Below are 18,367 nucleotides of genomic sequence, written 5' to 3'. Positions count from 1 at the left end.
TGTAAACTGAAAATTTGCACACAAGTAATCGGCACAACAAATTAGGTAATTACCCAGCAACTTAGCTGAGCACTTTGGTATATGACCTGGAGTTTACCTAAACAAGTCGGTTTTACTGTCTTAAGACTGATAGGAAATCCACTGAACTCAGCAGACAGATCCTTCACTGAGTAAACTGATATGCCTGTAATGGAAAGTTTTAAAGTGGGATAAAATATTGTATTGTATAGAATATGATCTCTTGTGGCCATTTTGTGTCCTGTTTTTCCTCTTGTACTTGAATTATAACTACAACAAATTGTGTTTTACACTTCAATGTTTTATCCCACTTTCAAAACTCTCCAAAGAACTGGGTGCTGGTAGAAAATGATTTGTTCTACTGTAGGCATATCACTTTCCTCAGTGGAGGAGCTGTCTGCTGAGTTTAGTGGATTCCTTATCAGTCTTCGGACCGTTAAACAGAGGCTTGTTTAAGGTAAATGCCGGGTCATATAGCAAAGTGCTAAGCCAAGTTGCTGGGTAATTACCTAATTTGGTGTGCTGATTACTGGTATGCCTGCTGAAACACAGGGATGGCAGCCATTTTTAATTTCAAGTGCCAGTATATATTGGGTAATTTGTTTCCCTTGTACAAAATTTTGCACAGTGACCCCCTGATTTTTATTCCAAATTCGGAAGCAGATTGATTCAAAGTTTCCTTACTAAAAGTTTGAGTGAAAGTTGAACGTTTTCAATTTCGAGGCATGAACCAACGTAACGTGAAATGCAGCATGTGTTCATGCACCCGCATGTGAAAATGGAAACAAATGCCTAGACTTTGAAGAAGCGCCATCTAGAGGCTAACCTTTCCATTCTGAGTAACTGTGGCTCAAAGTCCATCTCCTCCGAGTCATCAGCCTTGCTTTCTCTTTTGTGTTGTCTTCTCTCATCTTTGCGGATCTGTTTCTGCAGCTGTTTTTCAGCCTCGGACTGTAGGACAGCAAATGGGATGAAATAAAAATCATATTCTCTTTCCTTCTTAAAGATATTGTTCGAGGGCGCTCTCTGCATGCTCCCTCTTACGTAGAGAGCGCCCTCAAACTACAGATCTTTTGGTCTACTTCCTAACTAGCATGTTTGGTAAATCCAAACTTTGTTTTATTTACACTATCTTTCTGAAGGTTGCTTTAAAAACATGGTCATATAAAAAACAGATAATAACATATCAAGTTTACATACATGTGGATATATGACAAACCAGAAATTTTGTATGAAAATATGAAAAACTCATTACAGATACCCACAAGGCACTCTGCATCAACGACAGAAATAATCTTTCATATTGTTACATGTTTGTTAATTTCACTTCACAAAAGTTTTGTATGGAAATACTTCAAACAAGTGATATGAATGTACTGTTTACAAACAATAAATAAAGAAAATGCTTGAAAGAAGTACGTCAAGATCCACAACCTAATCCTAGTCATTTACTAATAACATTTGTCGATAACACTGCACAGTCTGTTTTCGAGAGTAAACAGAACAGTTTGTTTGTGAATCTAATTACAGGCTGGTCATCTTCAAGAGCTACTGCTGGTTAGTAAATTTGGGATAAATTTGACTTCACATTTATCTCATAAACATTTGTATTTTCTTCTTTATGCTCATTTAGCGATATGACAGAACTCAATGGTGAGACAAGCGTGACATACTTGGGGTATTTGCACGAGGGAGAGATGCTCATGTGGGGATGGCTGCAGAATACACTGCAAGCCCAAGTGCAAATATTCCGAGTAAGGTGTGCTTGCAGTCTTGTCATGAGGTTGTGTAATTATGACATAAGTTACACCTGAAAAAAGTCACAACTGATGCCGTGAACGTAGCATTTTGTCGTATGAAGTTTGGCGGACAAGCTTCCAGTTTTGCAATCATGTTTGATGTATGATGATGTCAATGAATTCTCATGGGCTAATGGTGCCACATCCCTGGTTCTGATTGGTTAGTGTGTTGTTTACTTGTTTACAGGTCAAAAGGCTATTGTACAAGTGGAAATTTCCAACTTATAATTCACTGCAATCACATTGTAAGAGAACAATGCAAAACAACCTGTTTTCGTTTAAGTACTAGTGTTATAAGATAGTAAGCTTTGTTGCAGCTATCGTCTGTGAAATCTTCCATGCTGAAAAATTATTTCTCACACTTTGCAGATGACCTTTTTTGGGATGCTCACAAATATTAGTTGCTTACAAACAGAAATAGTCCTGGTTACCTGTGCTCATCAACAAAAGGTTATGGCATGATGTTTTCAGTATTTGCACTGCAGTGCACGTACAAGTAGTACGTGCACGCACTCCAGGGCAAGTGAACTGTGCTACATATGTAATGATACATGATTATGGTCAGGTGTATTTCTACAATACCTGTATTGTGACCTGTGCACCGTAATTTGGTCTCGACGGTCCGCTGTGACCTGTGCTCTTTTTCACTGTAAACAAAGAATCACAAACCAAGGATATAATTATATAAATCAAATAAACATCAACGCTCTATAAGATGTATCTTTTTGCATTTAATATTTGAATCACAATGCTTGAACAACATTATGGAGTCACATTTCGGTGAGCATTTTTACACATTTGATTTTAACCCTTTCACCCCAGTTCCCTGTATACAGGTCCAACTTTACCATAGAAAACAATGGATTTGGGACAAACCATGGTGGTGAAAGGGTTAAACCATATCTTATCTAATAAAATGCAAAAAGAAACAGATAATTGGGCTGTAAATTAATTCCATATTTTGTTTACAATCCTAAACTCCCATGTTAAATTAATTTTAAACAAGAATATTTATGAATAACGCGGACGGATAGCAATGAAATATTATAAAACTTCGTAGGTACACAATGTTTACTCTCATTCTGTAATATGGATTCTAGGGCGGGAATAAATGACCTTTTTTTGGAAAACAAGGTTACATTGTTTTACATTATCAATCATTAATGTCAAACTGATGCTGTCATTTTTTATGACTACATGTACTTTCTGCGGTTACTACCTTGTCTCACTGCAGATCTCGGCACACCATTTATTGCTGCAGAGATGATCTTTTGCCTGTTGTCCAAGAGTTTCTGCATCAACTCAAATCTGTCAAAACCGAGTAATTCAAAGAGCTGTAGACAAAAACAAAGAGAAGATATAAATTTAACTTTTGTCTATTGTCCAAGAGATTCACCACCAACTCAAATCTGTCAAAACTGAGTAGTTCAAAGAGCTATGGAAAAAAACTATGAGAAGATATAGATTAACATCAATGACAAATATATACATTATTCAGTGCTTGCTGTGTTTGAAAGGAATCGTTCTTCTAAATTATTACCGTACGGTAAAGGTAGAATGTGCTTTAGTGGCAGATATTCAGACTCTCCAAGTTTTACAACATTTTTGGTCTACTACTTGAGGGGGCTCATTTTGAAGCATATGTAGTAAATAAATTTTTGATCGGCATACTTTTGTGAAAAATTGTGTAAAGTTTGGTACTGGAGAAACAAATTACCTAACTTTTACTGATATTTGAAATTCATTATGGCCGCCATCCCTGTGTTAACTCTATGTGGAAAATAAAACATTTTCAATTTTGGATTAACTGAGACGGTGACAATTTTCCAAAAATCTGAGAGTCCGAATGTCTGTCCCAAAGGCACATTCTACCGCAAAACAAAACTGTCAGTGCAGTTTTACACTCACATCATTCTGTAGTTCGTCATTTGATTTGGCTGAACTCAGGATATCAAATATGCTTTCACACCAGTTTTCAACAGACATGTCCAAATCTGAGCTGTAATACTTTCTGACTTCTTCAAGAAGCCAGTTGCCGGTCAAGGTTGATGCATCATCTTTGTGTCTGTGGCTGTTGTTGACCGCAGGCTGCACTGTAGTGTTCGCCGAATATGACATTGAGAATTCATACTCCTCATCTTCTGATTCCTCACTTGAAAGCTGCTCCGCGGGACCATTTTGGAGGCAATACGAGTTGTGTGAAAAGTGCAGGTTCTTTCCAAATTCTTTCGACAGGAGTTCATCATTTTTCTCAAGTTTTTCTAGCACTTCCTGTGGGACATACCTCACAATTCCCTGGATTATTTTGAGCGCCTCTGACGCGGCCTTCGCCTGGAAAGGTCCGAGTTTGTCTCTCAGTTTCAAAGTTTCATCATGTCCAACTCTTTCACAGTCCTTGAGTGTGAGAAACAGAAACACTGCCGTGCTTTCAACTGCTTCGGGGGATGCGTCGCTACCAACTTGAGAAGAAAAAATGTATAAAACAATATAAGACAAAATCCATACTCGTGTGTCCGTTGTTTGTAATAAAACAGACTTCTATTGCTCAATATAATAACACTAAAAATTATCACATTTATTGAAAAATTCCACCAGGGTCATACCTCCATATAATGCACAGACCTATTTTGAGGTGTTCTTTAGACAATCAATATGTATGGTACGACTGGCTTGTTGCTTATTGTTTTGTCCGTGTAGCTTCAATTTCTCGCTGTTCTGTGTATATTATAGTTGTCTTCATGTTTGCAATCTTGGTACTGTTAGGGGTGGATCTATAAGGTCTATAGGACTATATATTGGTCGAGTTATAGACGGCAGAGAAATTTAGTTTCTTCTCTACTCACTGCTACTGTACTGTGGATCCGGGTTTGGATTCCCTGGCCCTGCAGCAAAGTCAGTGACATTGACTCTGCATGCCTTTGGTATAATGACTGTGAGACAGCCAGTTCCTTTTTGGGACATCCCCTAGACCCCGGTACAAACCAAACACACAAACATCACTAAGTCTGAAGTCTGCTAAGCTGACCAGATGGACTGAGTGTTCTGTCGACCTCTTTACGATACCTGTGGTCGATTTGCCGATCACTAGACACTTAGTGACTTAGCCAACGAAAAGCATTTTAGTTTCGGTTTTATTTTCAACAACCATGATAATGCATCGTTGACTCTCATCTCACGTAGTGCCCAGCATGCAATATTACACTACCTGAACAGAAAATCGCTGTTAATAAACTCTACACCACATACGCCCTACAGCTAACGATATACATACCAATTTCGCGTGAGACATGAACCAGCTGCCGCAGAGCACTCGTCACCTCGCTCTTCCGCTGTTTACTATGGATCTCCAAAGTCACGGACAAGTCGTCCCACTTTCTCCCGTCCGACCGCCTTGAGCGAGCCCTTTTTGATCGAAGTTGCCTATTTCCAGGTTCGTCGTTGCTTTCTGTACTCAAAGTAACGGTCGAAAAGGCCCTCAGAGCACCTGTTAACCTCGGTAGGTTCATTGTTGTGCAATACTTCAGCGAAGAGTTAACATCCACATACTGAGAAGTGACTGCCAAGCACCACCGGTCACATATTGCATGCACAGCAGAAATACCGGAAGTTGGTACGTTTTATTTGTTGGTTTATTTTCTCGAGTAATGAAAATATTAGAACGACAGTAAAATCAAAGTAACACAATATTGACCGAATTTATGGGTAAAACTGGTGCATTTAAATATCCAAGTGTGCAGCTCTTTGATATGCACTTTCTTTTCAGCAAACAGCTGTATTTGACGATTGCAAAATTTTTAGAAATGAGTGCGCCCGCATTTCACAGCAGACAGTCTTTCGTTTGTCTTTTTGAGGTCGTTTGCGGTCACCAGCTGTTTGAAACGAAGCCCAGTCCTTGTGTTTGCGGCCCGAGGTGGCTGTGACATGCAACCTCAGGCTCAACTTTGCATAGTCTGACTAACTTGATTCCTTCTAACGAGGTCAGTCACCTTCAACAATAACAGCAACTAAAGTTTTACGCATTTCCAGGTACTAGAATAAGGCATTGACGGAGTACTAAAATTCAGCGAGGAAAGATTCGGCCATAAACCATACCAAAGAACTACCACTGCATTTGTAGTACTGTCTATACCGTCAGTGCCAGGTCCGTGACAAACGTATACGGCAGCTACTAGTAGCAAGAGAGGGACAAAAACAAGAAACAAACTCAACAATTTGTGGTGTTACTTTCTCAGGTTCGGACAGCAAGCCGCAAAGCAATGATTACCCTAAGGAACTTTCGTTTTCAGCTGCAGCGGCCAGCTTCCTGGCGGATGTTGCTGTCAAAGTGGACTGAAATTAATGTGAACTTGACCTCAATCACACGTACACATCAGTCAAGAACGTACTGTTTGCAAGCTGCCGCTTCGTCGCCAACATACACGCCAAGAAGAGCGATGCTGTATGTCCCGGGCAACGACGAGAGAAAGCTCAAGAAAATAACGACATTGCAAGCAGACTGCGCTTGCATGGATTGTGAAGATGGAGTTGCTTTGAACAGAAAGGTATGGCGACGAACTGACGAGGATAATAAGTGTCTGAAGTTACACGACCCGGATATGAATTATAACACTGAAGTGATGTTGATTATTCCGTTGGTGACGATGACCTCATGGTAGAGTTAATGATGAACATGAGTGTTGCACTACTGTCAGTGATGATGATGATGATGATGATGATGACGATGATGATGATGATGATGATGATGATGATGATGATGATGATGATGATGATGATGATGATGATGGTGATGTTTTGTTGTGATAATGATGATAATGAAGATGTTGTTAATAATATTGTTTTTGTTGTTGTTGTCGTTGACTCAACAACAATGATGATGAAGGTGGTGATTGTGATAACGATGATCATGGTGTAACAGGATGCGGTAATGATGACAACAGTTGTGGTACGTTACACTCTTGATGTAGTTGTCAGTATCCTATACTTCGCCATTCTAATATTCCTCCGAACACCCTGATGCAATGGTCAGTGGTGAATGAAAGTCATGGTATCTTGTGTTTAACTTTCATTCATTTACCCCAGGAAGAAGCCAGACATACAATTTTGAAGATGCTAGATGACTTAGAGCTACCGCATCTAGACAGGGCTGTCCGCATCAACTCGGTCGACAATCCAACCCTTGCAGAAGAAGATCTTAAAGTTATCATGCAGGCCAAGAAACTCCCAGCGACACTGATGGTGCCAAAAGTAAATGAAGCAGAGCAGTTGACATGGGTAGAGTGTATTTTCTCTTTTTTGTCATTAGTGTATGCTATTCATGGATGGTTACTTTTGCCATTGAAGATATGAAAGCTGGAGTGTACAATGGATCAGCCTACTGTACATCTCAAATGTATGCCAGCTATATTCAATCAATCAATCCAAAAACTCTATAATGCACCTAAATCAATTAGCCATGTTATTCTCAGAAGCCCAATTGAGTGAGAAAAGATTATATACCTTGGCAAACAAATTAGTTTTTAATTTATGCTTGAAGCTGTTCACAGTGGATGTTTGTCGAATGTCACTTGGTAAGGAATTCCAAAGTCGTTGAGCCACAGACGAGAAAGCTGTTCCTCCATATGTTTTGAGTCTACCCGGTATACTGTACGTATAAGTGATTGGCATCACTCATTGTGTCCCAAAGGTAGCATGCATTCAAGAAGCAAGATTTTGTTAAATTAAACAATATTTCTGTATGTTTTGATATTTCAAAGAAGAAAAGTCCTGTAAACAAAGTAGTATAAAAGAAACCGGGCATCTTCGATGCTTGAAGGCATATGATAAATATACTTCCTATGCCCTTTTACTCCCAACCTCTGGTATTAAACCCCAGAGTTTGGCATGTAGTGTAAAGTGACCAATAAATGGAATAGTAGGGTTGAAATGCTTAAAGAATTCAATATTATTTGTGTTATCGTCTAAGTTTGTGATATTTCACCAATGCGCAGAGGTGAAAGGATGTGGTACATGTAGGCATGGAAATGACCTTTTGAACCTTGACCATTTGATGACCTCTGATATCATTCAGGGATTAAATCCCAAAAGCGTGCCAAATCACGAAATTTCCACTAACCATCATAACTTTGTCCATTGGCAGGTCTCGGAAAAGCTGAGAGAAGCCTTGTCAGGAAGAGACGTTGCTGAACAAATGAAATTGGTCATTTTCATCGAAAGTGCAATAGCTCTGTTGAGTTTACGAGAAATCCTTGCCAGGGGTGTACAGCTATCCAGAGACAGCCCATTTGTGTTAGATGGTGTTGTGTTTGGATCAGACGATTTCTGTGCTGATATAGGTGTGTATGCTCTGCCACCTTTTAACACAATGGTTTGGTCTCTTTCTATCAACTTTTTGTAGGTGTATTTTGACTTTCATTCAGCAATACAGGGATTGGTGAGTCATCGCACAACTCCAATAGAATAAAAGATACAGAATTTTTTTGATTTTTCATCGCTGTTTTGTGGAGTACCTGAGATAAAAATGTACACTGGCCAGAAAGGAGGAAAAAACCTTGTTCATTTTAGGCAAGAAATTACACTGAAAGATTCCTCTGCGTGCTGGAACTCTGGCACTTTGCCACCCCTGACCCTATGTCATATGCAACATGTGTAGGGTCAGAGTTCATAAAGTACCAGAGTGCCAGCACAGAGCTAAATCTTTCAGTCTTGCAAGAAATGTAATTTGAAAATTTTCCATGAACTAGTACATTTTCCTACAGTAAATTTATAACATTAAATGCCTACTGGTGTGTACTCCAAGTGAGGTGTACATATGGTATATGATATAAAAAATTCTTTCAGCCCTCCTGTATTTTTTTTTTTCACTTTTCTCATTGAATTAGGTGCAACGAGAACAGCAGATGCATCAGAGCTACTCTACGCCAGGCAGAAAGTTGTGACAACAGCAAAAGCCTTCCAGTTGCAAGCCATCGACCTTGTACATATTGATTTCAAAGGCAAGGAGCATTGATTGATATTCAAAAAATCTTTGGGTAATATTTTCAAGGTATTGCACGATACAATATGCTGCAAAATTTACACAGAGGATATCTTCAGAGTTAGATTTATGGTTGGTCATATTTGTGCCAAGTCCGTATTTAAGGGGCACTACCAAAATGTAGGAGAAAGATATGCACATTTTTTAAATTCTCGGTACTTTGTTGTTGTTCTGAGTTTAATTGTTGTCTTTGACCTGTTACTTTAGATTCTGAAGGACTTCGGAAACAGTCTCTAGAGGGCGCCAGGATGGGCTTCACAGGTGAGCATCTCTGTTCAGAATAGAACATTACAACCAATTACCCAACATTTGCCGATATTTGAAATTCAAAATGGCAGCCATTGCTGAGTTCACCCTATGGAGAAAAATAAAAATTTTGATATTGTAAAATCTAAGACGGTGCAATTTTTCTTACATCCAGAGCTTAAAAATGATTCCCAAGAAACCATAGACCAAAAAAGTAAAAAATTTAGGGTCCGATGAATACCAGTCCCTTCCAGGGGCACTTCAAGAGGCACTTCAAGAAACAAGCTAAGAAGTGAGGGGGCAGTTGCCCGATGGAAGTTTATATACCAGTATCAAGCTGTAGTCCAACCTGAGACTCTGAGTAACACTGTATCATCATTTACAATCTGGGCCAGGTAACATCACATAGTATGTTGCATCAGACTACACAAGCATTACATGCTTAGCTATGCGTTGTCTTGACGTGCAGTGTTTGGATTTCCAGGCAAGCAGGTCATTCACCCCAACCAAGTTGCCATCGTTCAGGAGTGCTTCAGTCCCAGCCCGGAGAAAATTGACTGGGCAACTGAATTGGTCAAAGCGTTCGAAGCCCACCAAGAAAGTGGCAAGGTAAAAAACTGTGGTCTCACGTTGCCATGACAACTTTGACTCATTGAATGAACGGTATCAGGCGATGTGAGCGAATGAGTTTGCATAGTCTGGCATAGAACATGTCAATGATTTAATGCATTCATGAAAACCAATCTTTATTCACTGCAGTAGAATGATACTAGCTAGGATGGAATTTTCTGTGCCTTTCGTGTGATCATTTTGTGCAAGATACATTATATATTCATGTATCACGAAAATAGTACTATTATAGGGATGCCACCGTTTGAAGAAAATATATTTTAAAAAATCCACATTATTCATCACTTTTACATATTGAATGTCAAAACGCAGACTGGAATATTTATGATTTTAGCACACTTGTATAAATGAGAGAGTGTGAAGCGCCCTAACGTGAAAGATGTTTCAGGATACTTGAAACATTGACCTGAAAATCCCAGGATGCAACCAAAATTTGCAGCATAATAATGAATAACAGAAGACAAAGAATATGTACAGCAAGTTTTTGTAGGATATATATTACAGCATCAAGTGTGTTCTCTTGTATTTTTTACAATACGACCTTGAGTCTGCTATAAGTATGCTTTTGAAATTCTGGGGTTTTTTTGCCCACTGACTGTAACTCTCGTGTTTGGCTTTGCAGGGAGCTTTCACATTCCGAGGCAGTATGATTGATATGCCGTTACTGCTGCAGGCTAAGAACGTACTCAAACTGTCACAGACTGTGTCCCGGCACTCGGCGCCATCTTAACGGTCATTCTTTAATGAAGACTACATCACTAGACTATCAAGGATTTTGCAAATACACTGAAATATCATATTGTGTGAGAGTTCGATTTCAACATTTCCACTCAGCTTGTCAGAAGTAGTACAGTGTATTGATGGGTTTCGAAATGAACGTAAAGATCGGCTCTACTATAATTCTTTAAGATATAAGATTCATTTCCTGGTGATTTTGCTGACTTTGTTCCATCGAGGGACAGAAACTGTCACTGTCATCAAAGCAAAGTACAGTAGCTCTAAAGTTAAGGTAGAATGTGCCTCAGGGACAGGTATTTGGAATCTCAAACTTTTTCAATTCCTTTCTGATCTACCACTTGTGAGGCTTCATTTTGAAGCTCTTTGAGCAAGAAAAACTAAGAGTCTTAGTTTTTTTTGAAAATGGAAAATTGTATTTTTCTCCATAGAGTTAACACAGGGATGGCAGCCATTTTGAATTTCAAAATCTTGGGTAATTTGTTTCTCTAGTAGCAAATTTGCATAGTGACCCCAATTTTTATTCTTGATTTTGAAAGTGAATGGTCCAAAGATTTCTTGAGGAAAATTTGAGCGAAAATTTAATTCTTTTACTTTTGAGGCGCATACTACCTTAATGGCGACTTTTCCAACTATCAAATCCTGCAGCTGCAAGTCTTATGCCTGGACATTATTTTGTCTTGAATATCAGCTGTAGTTACTTTGTGGTGCTGAGTGACAATGAGCATTTTACTTCCAAGTGGAGGTCTCTGGAAATTTTTCAAACTCAATTGTTATGTTTTATCTAAAATGTAGCTGTGAAAAAGCTACTTGTGTGTAATCAACTGCTGGAAGTTGCTTGTTTCTTGGTCTTCTTGTAATTGTCTTGCATTTGTCATATAAAACATCAAGAAAACATTCAAGTTCTAGAACTTTTTTATATTAGCCTTTCCGGTGAAAAAAGTTTGCACAGTGTATCTTTAATATTCTTCCTTGTTGGCTACAAGTCCATTTTCCACAGAATCAATAGCACGTGTTGCAGTGGTGTAACTGATGCAATAGTCAATGTTGTGGAAATGCTTTGAAATTGTGCACATGTAAAAAAACAAGACAATTTACAGATTTAAATCTCCTTGTACTCCAAAGGAAACAATTGAACTCAATCAAAGTAGAATGCTGAAAACTGTTAAATCAATACTTGTACATTGATACTTTTCATTGAAAATAAAAACAACTTAGTTTGCAAGCTCATCTTGAATACAATGTTCCCTTGTGAAGCTCATGAAAACATTTGAAGATTATATTTTCTGTTGATATTCATGTTTTGCACTTTGGATTCATGTTGCCAATGATAGTAAGGATACTTGACAGTGTGAGTGATTGCAGGTCAAGTCTCTTTTTCATTTTTGCTGCTGAAAATATCGGTCCTCTTCTCAAAGAGTATAGTAAGATGAAGAATTTGCGATAGTGACAATTGCTGAGTAAATGTAATGAAATCTTAACATTGCAAACATGCAAACCGTAACTGTACTATCCAGGATAATGGAATTTTATGCAGCAACTGCATCACAGACTTAACCCCCTTTTATTGCAAAGTTTTGGTGAAACCCTATTGTTCAACCCAGTAGTGGTGAGCCAACTTCCACAGCAATGGGGGGTGACCAGATTGAGCCCAGAAAAAGGGAGAACCACTGCATGGTATCTTTGTCATTTATTTGAATCAATGAAAGAACCATGACATATCGAAACACACTGAAATCGTGCAGTCCTGTGTACATATGAACACTCACTGTTCAGAATTCATACAAATATTAAGTAATCCAGAAAAAAAGGTAATCTACAAAAGTTTGCTGCATGGCCTGATGGGGGGGGGGGGGGGGGGAGGAGGAAGAAATCAGTGTCTTTGTCTCCCATCACAAGACTCATCTAATCTGTTGAAGTATGTAAAAACTGTCAATTCCCAAAAATACAACAGAAGAACAAGTTATGGAGCTAAGTGTCGTAAAACTGAAGTCATTTGTCATGACCAAGAAAAATGGACACTAACTCGAAATGCTATCTGCTATTTACACCCTTAACACCTGAATATAAAGATAATTATCCGGCAGCGTTCAGAGAGGAAACTGAGAAAGAAGCAGCATTTTTTCTTTTCTGGTAATGTGGTTGAACTCTCTGTGCAAATGTTTTCAATTACAAAAAAATCCTGCAGGTAAAGACTGAGGATTCATTTTTAATTGTCAGATAACTTTCATGGCAACAACCTGAGTGAAGGATAGCACAGGTGATTCTGTCACTGTAAAAATTAATCGTTGGAAGCTGCTTCATCGTCGTCATCAAGTTCATCATCTTTTGATTTGTCGTGCAAGATCACGTACTCTCTGGAACTGAAGCCGAACTTCAGCATGTCCTTTTCCATCAGCTCGACGTATCTGGAGTGTTCTATCTGTTTGTTGTTGACAAAGGTGCCATTGGAGGACTCCAAGTCGATGATGTACGGACGCACCTGTCGCCGCCGGGAGCCGTCCTCCCTCTCGTACTCGACCAGTCGGAACTGCAGGACGGCATGCTGCTTGGAGCAGGAAGGATGGTCGATCGGAATGTCGGCAATTTTGCGATCGCGGCCAAACAAGTACGCACTCTGTCTATGAATGTGAAGAAGCGGCAGCGCTTGCTCTCCTTTGAACGGATAGAGCCGCCATTTCTTTTTGGGTTTACGCGCTTCTTGAGGTTCGTTATATTTGATCACAACGCCCCTGAACGTGTTTGCCTCCTCTGTTAGTTTCCCTGACAATTCAAAGTTTGGTTTGTCCTTTTCTGCTGGTTGACTCCCTCCTGCTCCGTCCTGAGAGGTGCCTGGCTGCCCGTACTCAAACTCTTCACTGCCCTCAAACGGATTGGCAGGTCTGCGTCTCCGGTCATCTCTCCTCCGCCTGTCATTTTCATCTCTCTCCTGTTTAATTCGTACATGGCTCAAATCTCTTTCATCGTTCCTTTGCTTGTGCCGGTCTCGGCTGCTGTGATGCCCCCTGTCTTTGTGATCTCTTCTGTCACGGTGACCTGAAGAGTGTTCCGTGTGATGTCTGTCTTCCCGGCTCCTCCTCTCCCCTTTGTGGCCTCTATCTCTTGATCTCTCATCGTCTTTATGTCGGTGTCTGTCTCCACCTCTGCTTTCATGCCTGTGGCCCTCATGACTCCTATGATGGCTCTGTAAGAAGACATGTATTATTACCTTTTTGTTGTCACAGTACTGCCCACGCCAACATAATCATTGTCAAAAGTAGGGTTGTACTTGGTGAGGAAATCAGTGGGGAAAGGTTTTGCAAATGATAATATTTTTGATAATATTCTAACAGCTTTCTTCATGAAGTGAGAAAGTATTTGTGGTAAATTATACTGTGTTCACGAGTCACACTTTTTTAATATCTTCTCTTCATAAAGACTGGAAGATCCGTCGCTTGAGGGCGCTCTCTAAAGAGGAGGGGAGTGTAGGGAGCGTCTTCTAGCGTCGGATCTTTCAGTCTACTCTTCACATTTGGAATCTAACAAGCTAATCATAGCACAAAAGTAGTCAATACACTAATAAGAACAGGGTGCTTTGGTCCAAAAGAATTTGGGCCATAGAAATTTCTGCTGTGTACTTTTGGGGTCCTGACACTTCACAACAAAACCAGGTCACCCCACACAACTTTGTAGCAAAAACCATTTTGTACCAAGCAATCTCATCCCAAGTACCCCTTTATCCTGGTTCCCAGACACTTTGCATCAAAACCAGTTCACACCATACCATCTCGTCCCATACCCTTTTGCACCAAAACCTCTTGACCCCAGGAGTCATGTCGCTTCAAATTCATTTCGCCCCCAAAACAACGTCACTTTGCCCAAAACTATGGCCAACCAGTAAAGTTTTAACCTGAAAATAACCAACCACTCCATCAAAGTTCTCATCATCCGTCTATCATCCAAGGCCTGAAGTCTTGAAAGTGTACACATTTCAAGGAAATGACATTGCCCAATTCCACACAAGGCTTCTGAGTTGAAGCAGTTAGTAATTGCATTTTTCTTCACGGTTTATGGTTTTATGCAAGAATAAATAATTTATGGTAGCCAAAATGTCCTAACAGAGTACATTAATACTTCTAAGTTGCAGATGAAAATAATGCATCATTGTTTTAGGACAATTTGGTAGTATCATGATCAGATGGATTCTATACTTGGGGCAAAGTAATTTGAGTACGAGGTGGTACTGTGGGGGAAGTGCTATTAAACAAGGTAGTACTTGAGACGAGGTTGTTTCCGTACGAAATTATTTTGGGATTAAGTTTTGTGGGGCGGCTTGACTTTGGTGCAAAGTGTCTGGACACCTTCATCCCATGCCACTTTGCCTAAATTACCACCTCGTCATTTTCTCAAAATGCGTACACTTTCAGGACTTAAAGGGACATTATTTGTATCTTTTGACCTCATATTGTTGCAAACAAGCAGTTGATAATGTTATTCGACTTACTGAAAGATGTCTAAAAAACGGTCGACCATAGACAACTTCCATCCCGTTTGCGTACACCGTATAGAAAAACCTTGGGTCTGAGGTTAATGGAGGGTACTGTTAACCTCAGAGTTGGCAGGTTGACCTGCGATCAGACCACACTGCTAACTGCTATCTAGGCCGCTGTAAGCATCCGCGTGTAAAAAAATAAACCACACGAAGTGACAGTCGAAAGCGCAGTATTGCAGTTTCGGGATTCCCTATTACCGATCCCCTTTGCTTTGCTAAGTTACATTTTGACGGTCAGTTTTTCATGGAGATCTTGACGGCCAATCCTGCTCTTAGATACACCATTCTTTGCTGCTACAGAGCACATTTTAGAATGGGCATTTCAAATGCCTACCAGTACCAGCTGACGACGACAAGGCCTATAATTGCGGATCTTTTTCATCTCGTTTGTTCCTCCATATGCATATGTAGACTTGCCCAAAGCCTTTGGGCATAGAAATGTGAAAACAGAGTAAAATGAAGGGATATTTAACTTCAGTAAACAGTCACGTTATTGTCGAGGTGATCGCGAAATTGAGCAGTGTACTTTGGCGACTGACACGTACATTATGTACATTGTTGGGTGAAAGCTAACTCTGCGTGGCAGGGCTGTGCCAAATTGCTGGCAGCACCTCGGTTGCGGCGTGCAGTTTCTCCACCAAAAACAACCCATTTTTAATCCCAAACTTGCATTGAGTTTCGTTTTCAAGCACACCCACCTCGCCTGGTACACGATTAGCCCTGCATACAGGTCTGTGTGTTCCCGGCGTTATACGGCGTGGAAAAGTAGTCAATACACTAATAAGAACAGGGTGCTTTGGTCCAAAAGAATTTGGGCCATAGAAATTTCTGCTGTGTACTTTTGGGGTCCTGACACTTCACAACAAAACCAGGTCACCCCACACAACTTTGTAGCAAAAACCATTTTGTACCAAGCAATCTCATCCCAAGTACCCCTTTATCCTGGTTCCCAGACACTTTGCATCAAAACCAGTTCACACCATACCATCTCGTCCCATACCCTTTTGCACCAAAACCTCTTGACCCCAGGAGTCATGTCGCTTCAAATTCATTTCGCCCCCAAAACAACGTCACTTTGCCCAAAACTATGGCCAACCAGTAAAGTTTTAACCTGAAAATAACCAACCACTCCATCAAAGTTCTCATCATCCGTCTATCATCCAAGGCCTGAAGTCTTGAAAGTGTACACATTTCAAGGAAATGACATTGCCCAATTCCACACAAGGCTTCTGAGTTGAAGCAGTTAGTAATTGCATTTTTCTTCATGGTTTATGGTTTTATGCAAGAATAAATGATTCATGGTAGCCAAAATGTCCTAACAGAGTACATTAATACTTCTAAGTTGAAGATGAAAATAATGCTTTGATACATCGTTGCATCATTGTTTTAGGACAAGTTGGTAGTATCATGATCAGATGGATTCTATACTTGGGGCAAAGTAATTTGAGTACGAGGTGGTACTGTGGGGGAAGTGCTATTAAACAAGGTAGTACTTGAGACGAGGTTGTTTCCGTACGAAATTATTTTGGGATTAAGTTTTGTGGGGCGGCTTGACTTTGGTGCAAAGTGTCTGGACACCTTCATCCCATGCCACTTTGCCTAAATTACCACCTCGTCATTTTCTCAAAATGCGTACACTTTCAGGACTTAAGTTGCTGGACGATAGGTAGATGTAGGAGGTGATGAACACTTTGATGGCAGACTCGCAGCGATTTCGAAGCGTTATCCAATTGGTTGGCAGAATCGTACCGTTATAATGAAATAATACAAATAAACTCCCTAAGTTGCTGTGAATAGTGACAACTGACCAATCAGATATAACCTTGCAAACACGCTGCGAGTCAGCCGCACTTTGATGGCAGTGCTTGGTTATTTCTAGTTTTACCAGTCGGCCACAATTTGGGGTGAAGTGACTCCTTGAGTGAAGAGGTTACTTTTGGTACGAGGTTGTTTTGGTTCAAAGTGGTTATGGTGCAAAGTGTCTGGGACCAAGTCGTTTCGTCCCCGGGGCCAAAAAATGTTTCGGAACCACTGTTTTAGACATTTCAATCGTGGCTTTTTCATCCCATTTCTTAAAATCGTTCTTTTCGGACCTCATGCGCTATCCTAGCTGCAAACTTGTAGCGCTACAGTGAGGCGGTCGGTGATTTTTTGCTTTTGCGACTACGCTCACCAGTAGCGCTACTATGCCAATGGCCCTGTAGAGGGTAAAATAAGCGCATCCCACCGGACTAGGCGTGTTGATGTGAAATGCTACATATTTACTGCATTTGGTCGTACCGATTTATCACTGCTGAAGACTAAACACTATACTACACTAACCTTGTCGTTTATGGGGTTTGGAATTTGTACAAACACGTCGATCGCGTTCCGAAAACATTTCTGGGAGCTGCCATTACCAACTTCCGGTAATGGCGGCTCCCAGAAACACGGATGCCCCACGCTCAATGTTTATGGAACGCGATCGACGTGTTTGAACAAATTCCAAACCCCATAAACGACAAGGTTAGTGTAGTATAGTGTTTAGTCTTCAGTAGTGATAAATCGGTACAACCAAATGCAGTAAATATGTAGCATTTCACATCAACACGCCCAGTCCAGTGGGATGCGCTTATTTTAACCTCTACAGGGCCATCGGCATTGTAGTGCTACTGGTGAGCAAAGTCGCAAAAACCAAAAATCACCGACCGCCTCACCGTAGCGCTACAATTTTGCAGCTAGCGCTATCCAAATTTGATACCAACCAAAATGCTGTGGTCAGTTTTACGATCAAAAAGCTCTATTAACGAAAATCATATAACTTGGACACTGGTTTTTTCCTTACTCCTGTACAACACTATTCAAACAATGACAGACAAGTTAACCCTGTCAAATAAATGCCTGTGGAGCCGGATGTCCTACTCCCTATATTTAACTTCACAAAACTTGTAAGCAATTCATCAATGTGAAAAAGAATTTGATAAAATGTAATGTACATGCCTTTCTGTGGCGCGGACTGCGACTTCGGGATCTATCCCTGTGCTTATCTTTCATCTTCGTATCGACGATTCGTTGATGGCCCCTTTAAGTGAAAGAGTATATCGTAAGGTAGTGAAAATAAGCGTTGTTAAGATTGGCGATTAATTGGTTCCAGGAAAGCTTGGATGTGTGCGTTTCCCAGTCGTTTTCGCCAAAGCAGTGCAGTGCTGCACAGCCAATCGCTTGTAGTTTCCACAGAACACTCTAAATTCGCAAAGTGGCCGCCTTTCACAAGAAAGTCCTCTACTATATTGAGTATCTAGCGGGAAAAGAACAAGCACCTAGAACTTCATTTGCTTTCCTAATTTTCAAAACATCCAATTTTTTAAACGTCACCTGAATTTACACTTCGCTGCG

General features: G+C 40.2%; 3 protein-coding genes across 4 annotated transcripts in view; 1 reads left to right on the top strand and 2 right to left on the bottom strand.

Moving 5' to 3' along the window:
• The window catches only part of LOC139142451 (activating signal cointegrator 1 complex subunit 3-like), a 38,864-nt gene extending 33,446 nt beyond the window's left edge, over window positions 1-5,418 (bottom strand). The window contains exons 1-5 of the mRNA XM_070712389.1: window positions 5,089-5,418; window positions 3,726-4,276; window positions 3,037-3,151; window positions 2,400-2,464; window positions 845-969 (exon numbers count right to left, since the gene is read on the bottom strand). Of these exons, the coding sequence (XP_070568490.1) occupies window positions 845-969; window positions 2,400-2,464; window positions 3,037-3,151; window positions 3,726-4,276; window positions 5,089-5,323 (1,091 nt within the window). The 5' untranslated portion in view covers window positions 5,324-5,418. The remainder of the gene's footprint in view (window positions 1-844; window positions 970-2,399; window positions 2,465-3,036; window positions 3,152-3,725; window positions 4,277-5,088) is intronic.
• Window positions 5,419-5,658: 240 nt separating this feature from the next.
• Window positions 5,659-11,691, top strand: LOC139142447 (citramalyl-CoA lyase, mitochondrial-like). Of its 2 annotated transcripts, XM_070712386.1 has the most exons (8): window positions 5,678-5,794; window positions 6,104-6,358; window positions 6,897-7,088; window positions 7,954-8,149; window positions 8,696-8,809; window positions 9,058-9,111; window positions 9,581-9,705; window positions 10,349-11,691. In XM_070712386.1, the coding sequence occupies exons 2-8, from the start codon at window positions 6,128-6,130 to the stop codon at window positions 10,454-10,456; spliced, it is 1,020 nt and encodes a 339-aa protein (XP_070568487.1). In that variant the 5' UTR covers window positions 5,678-5,794; window positions 6,104-6,127; the 3' UTR covers window positions 10,457-11,691. The 2 variants fall into 2 exon arrangements, with proteins under 2 accessions (XP_070568488.1, XP_070568487.1); XM_070712387.1 differs by having other exon boundaries at window positions 5,659-6,358.
• A 443-nt stretch (window positions 11,692-12,134) lies between these two features.
• On the bottom strand, window positions 12,135-18,192 carry LOC139142449 (smad nuclear interacting protein 1-like). Its single transcript, XM_070712388.1, has 2 exons — window positions 17,972-18,192; window positions 12,135-13,645 (listed from the first exon to the last, which is right to left on the bottom strand). The coding sequence occupies exons 1-2, from the start codon at window positions 18,023-18,025 to the stop codon at window positions 12,743-12,745; spliced, it is 957 nt and encodes a 318-aa protein (XP_070568489.1). The 5' UTR covers window positions 18,026-18,192; the 3' UTR covers window positions 12,135-12,742.
• Window positions 18,193-18,367: the final 175 nt, after the last annotated feature.

The sequence above is a fragment of the Ptychodera flava genome, chromosome 10 (assembly GCF_041260155.1).
Source record: "Ptychodera flava strain L36383 chromosome 10, AS_Pfla_20210202, whole genome shotgun sequence".
NCBI classification, from domain to species: Eukaryota; Metazoa; Hemichordata; class Enteropneusta; family Ptychoderidae; genus Ptychodera; species Ptychodera flava.
The sequence above is the reverse complement of the archived record's forward strand: the minus strand, read 5'-3'. Positions and strand labels throughout refer to the sequence as shown.

What these genes read in the sequence shown, in the direction of transcription:
- LOC139142447 (XM_070712387.1), top strand. Translation starts at nt 6,074, where the DNA reads ATGATTACCCTAAGGAACTTTCGTTTTCAGCTGCAGCGGCCAGCTTCC. An exon ending in CGCCAGGATGGGCTTCACAG is followed by an intron (nt 9,112 to 9,580) that starts GTGAGCATCTCT and finishes TTGGATTTCCAG; the next exon opens with GCAAGCAGGTCATTCACCCC. An exon ending in CCCACCAAGAAAGTGGCAAG is followed by an intron (nt 9,706 to 10,348) that starts GTAAAAAACTGT and finishes TTGGCTTTGCAG; the next exon opens with GGAGCTTTCACATTCCGAGG.
- LOC139142449 (XM_070712388.1), bottom strand. Translation starts at nt 18,025, where the DNA reads ATGAAAGATAAGCACAGGGATAGATCCCGAAGTCGCAGTCCGCGCCAC. An exon ending in GCAGTCCGCGCCACAGAAAG is followed by an intron (nt 13,646 to 17,971) that starts GCATGTACATTA and finishes GTCTTCTTACAG; the next exon opens with AGCCATCATAGGAGTCATGA.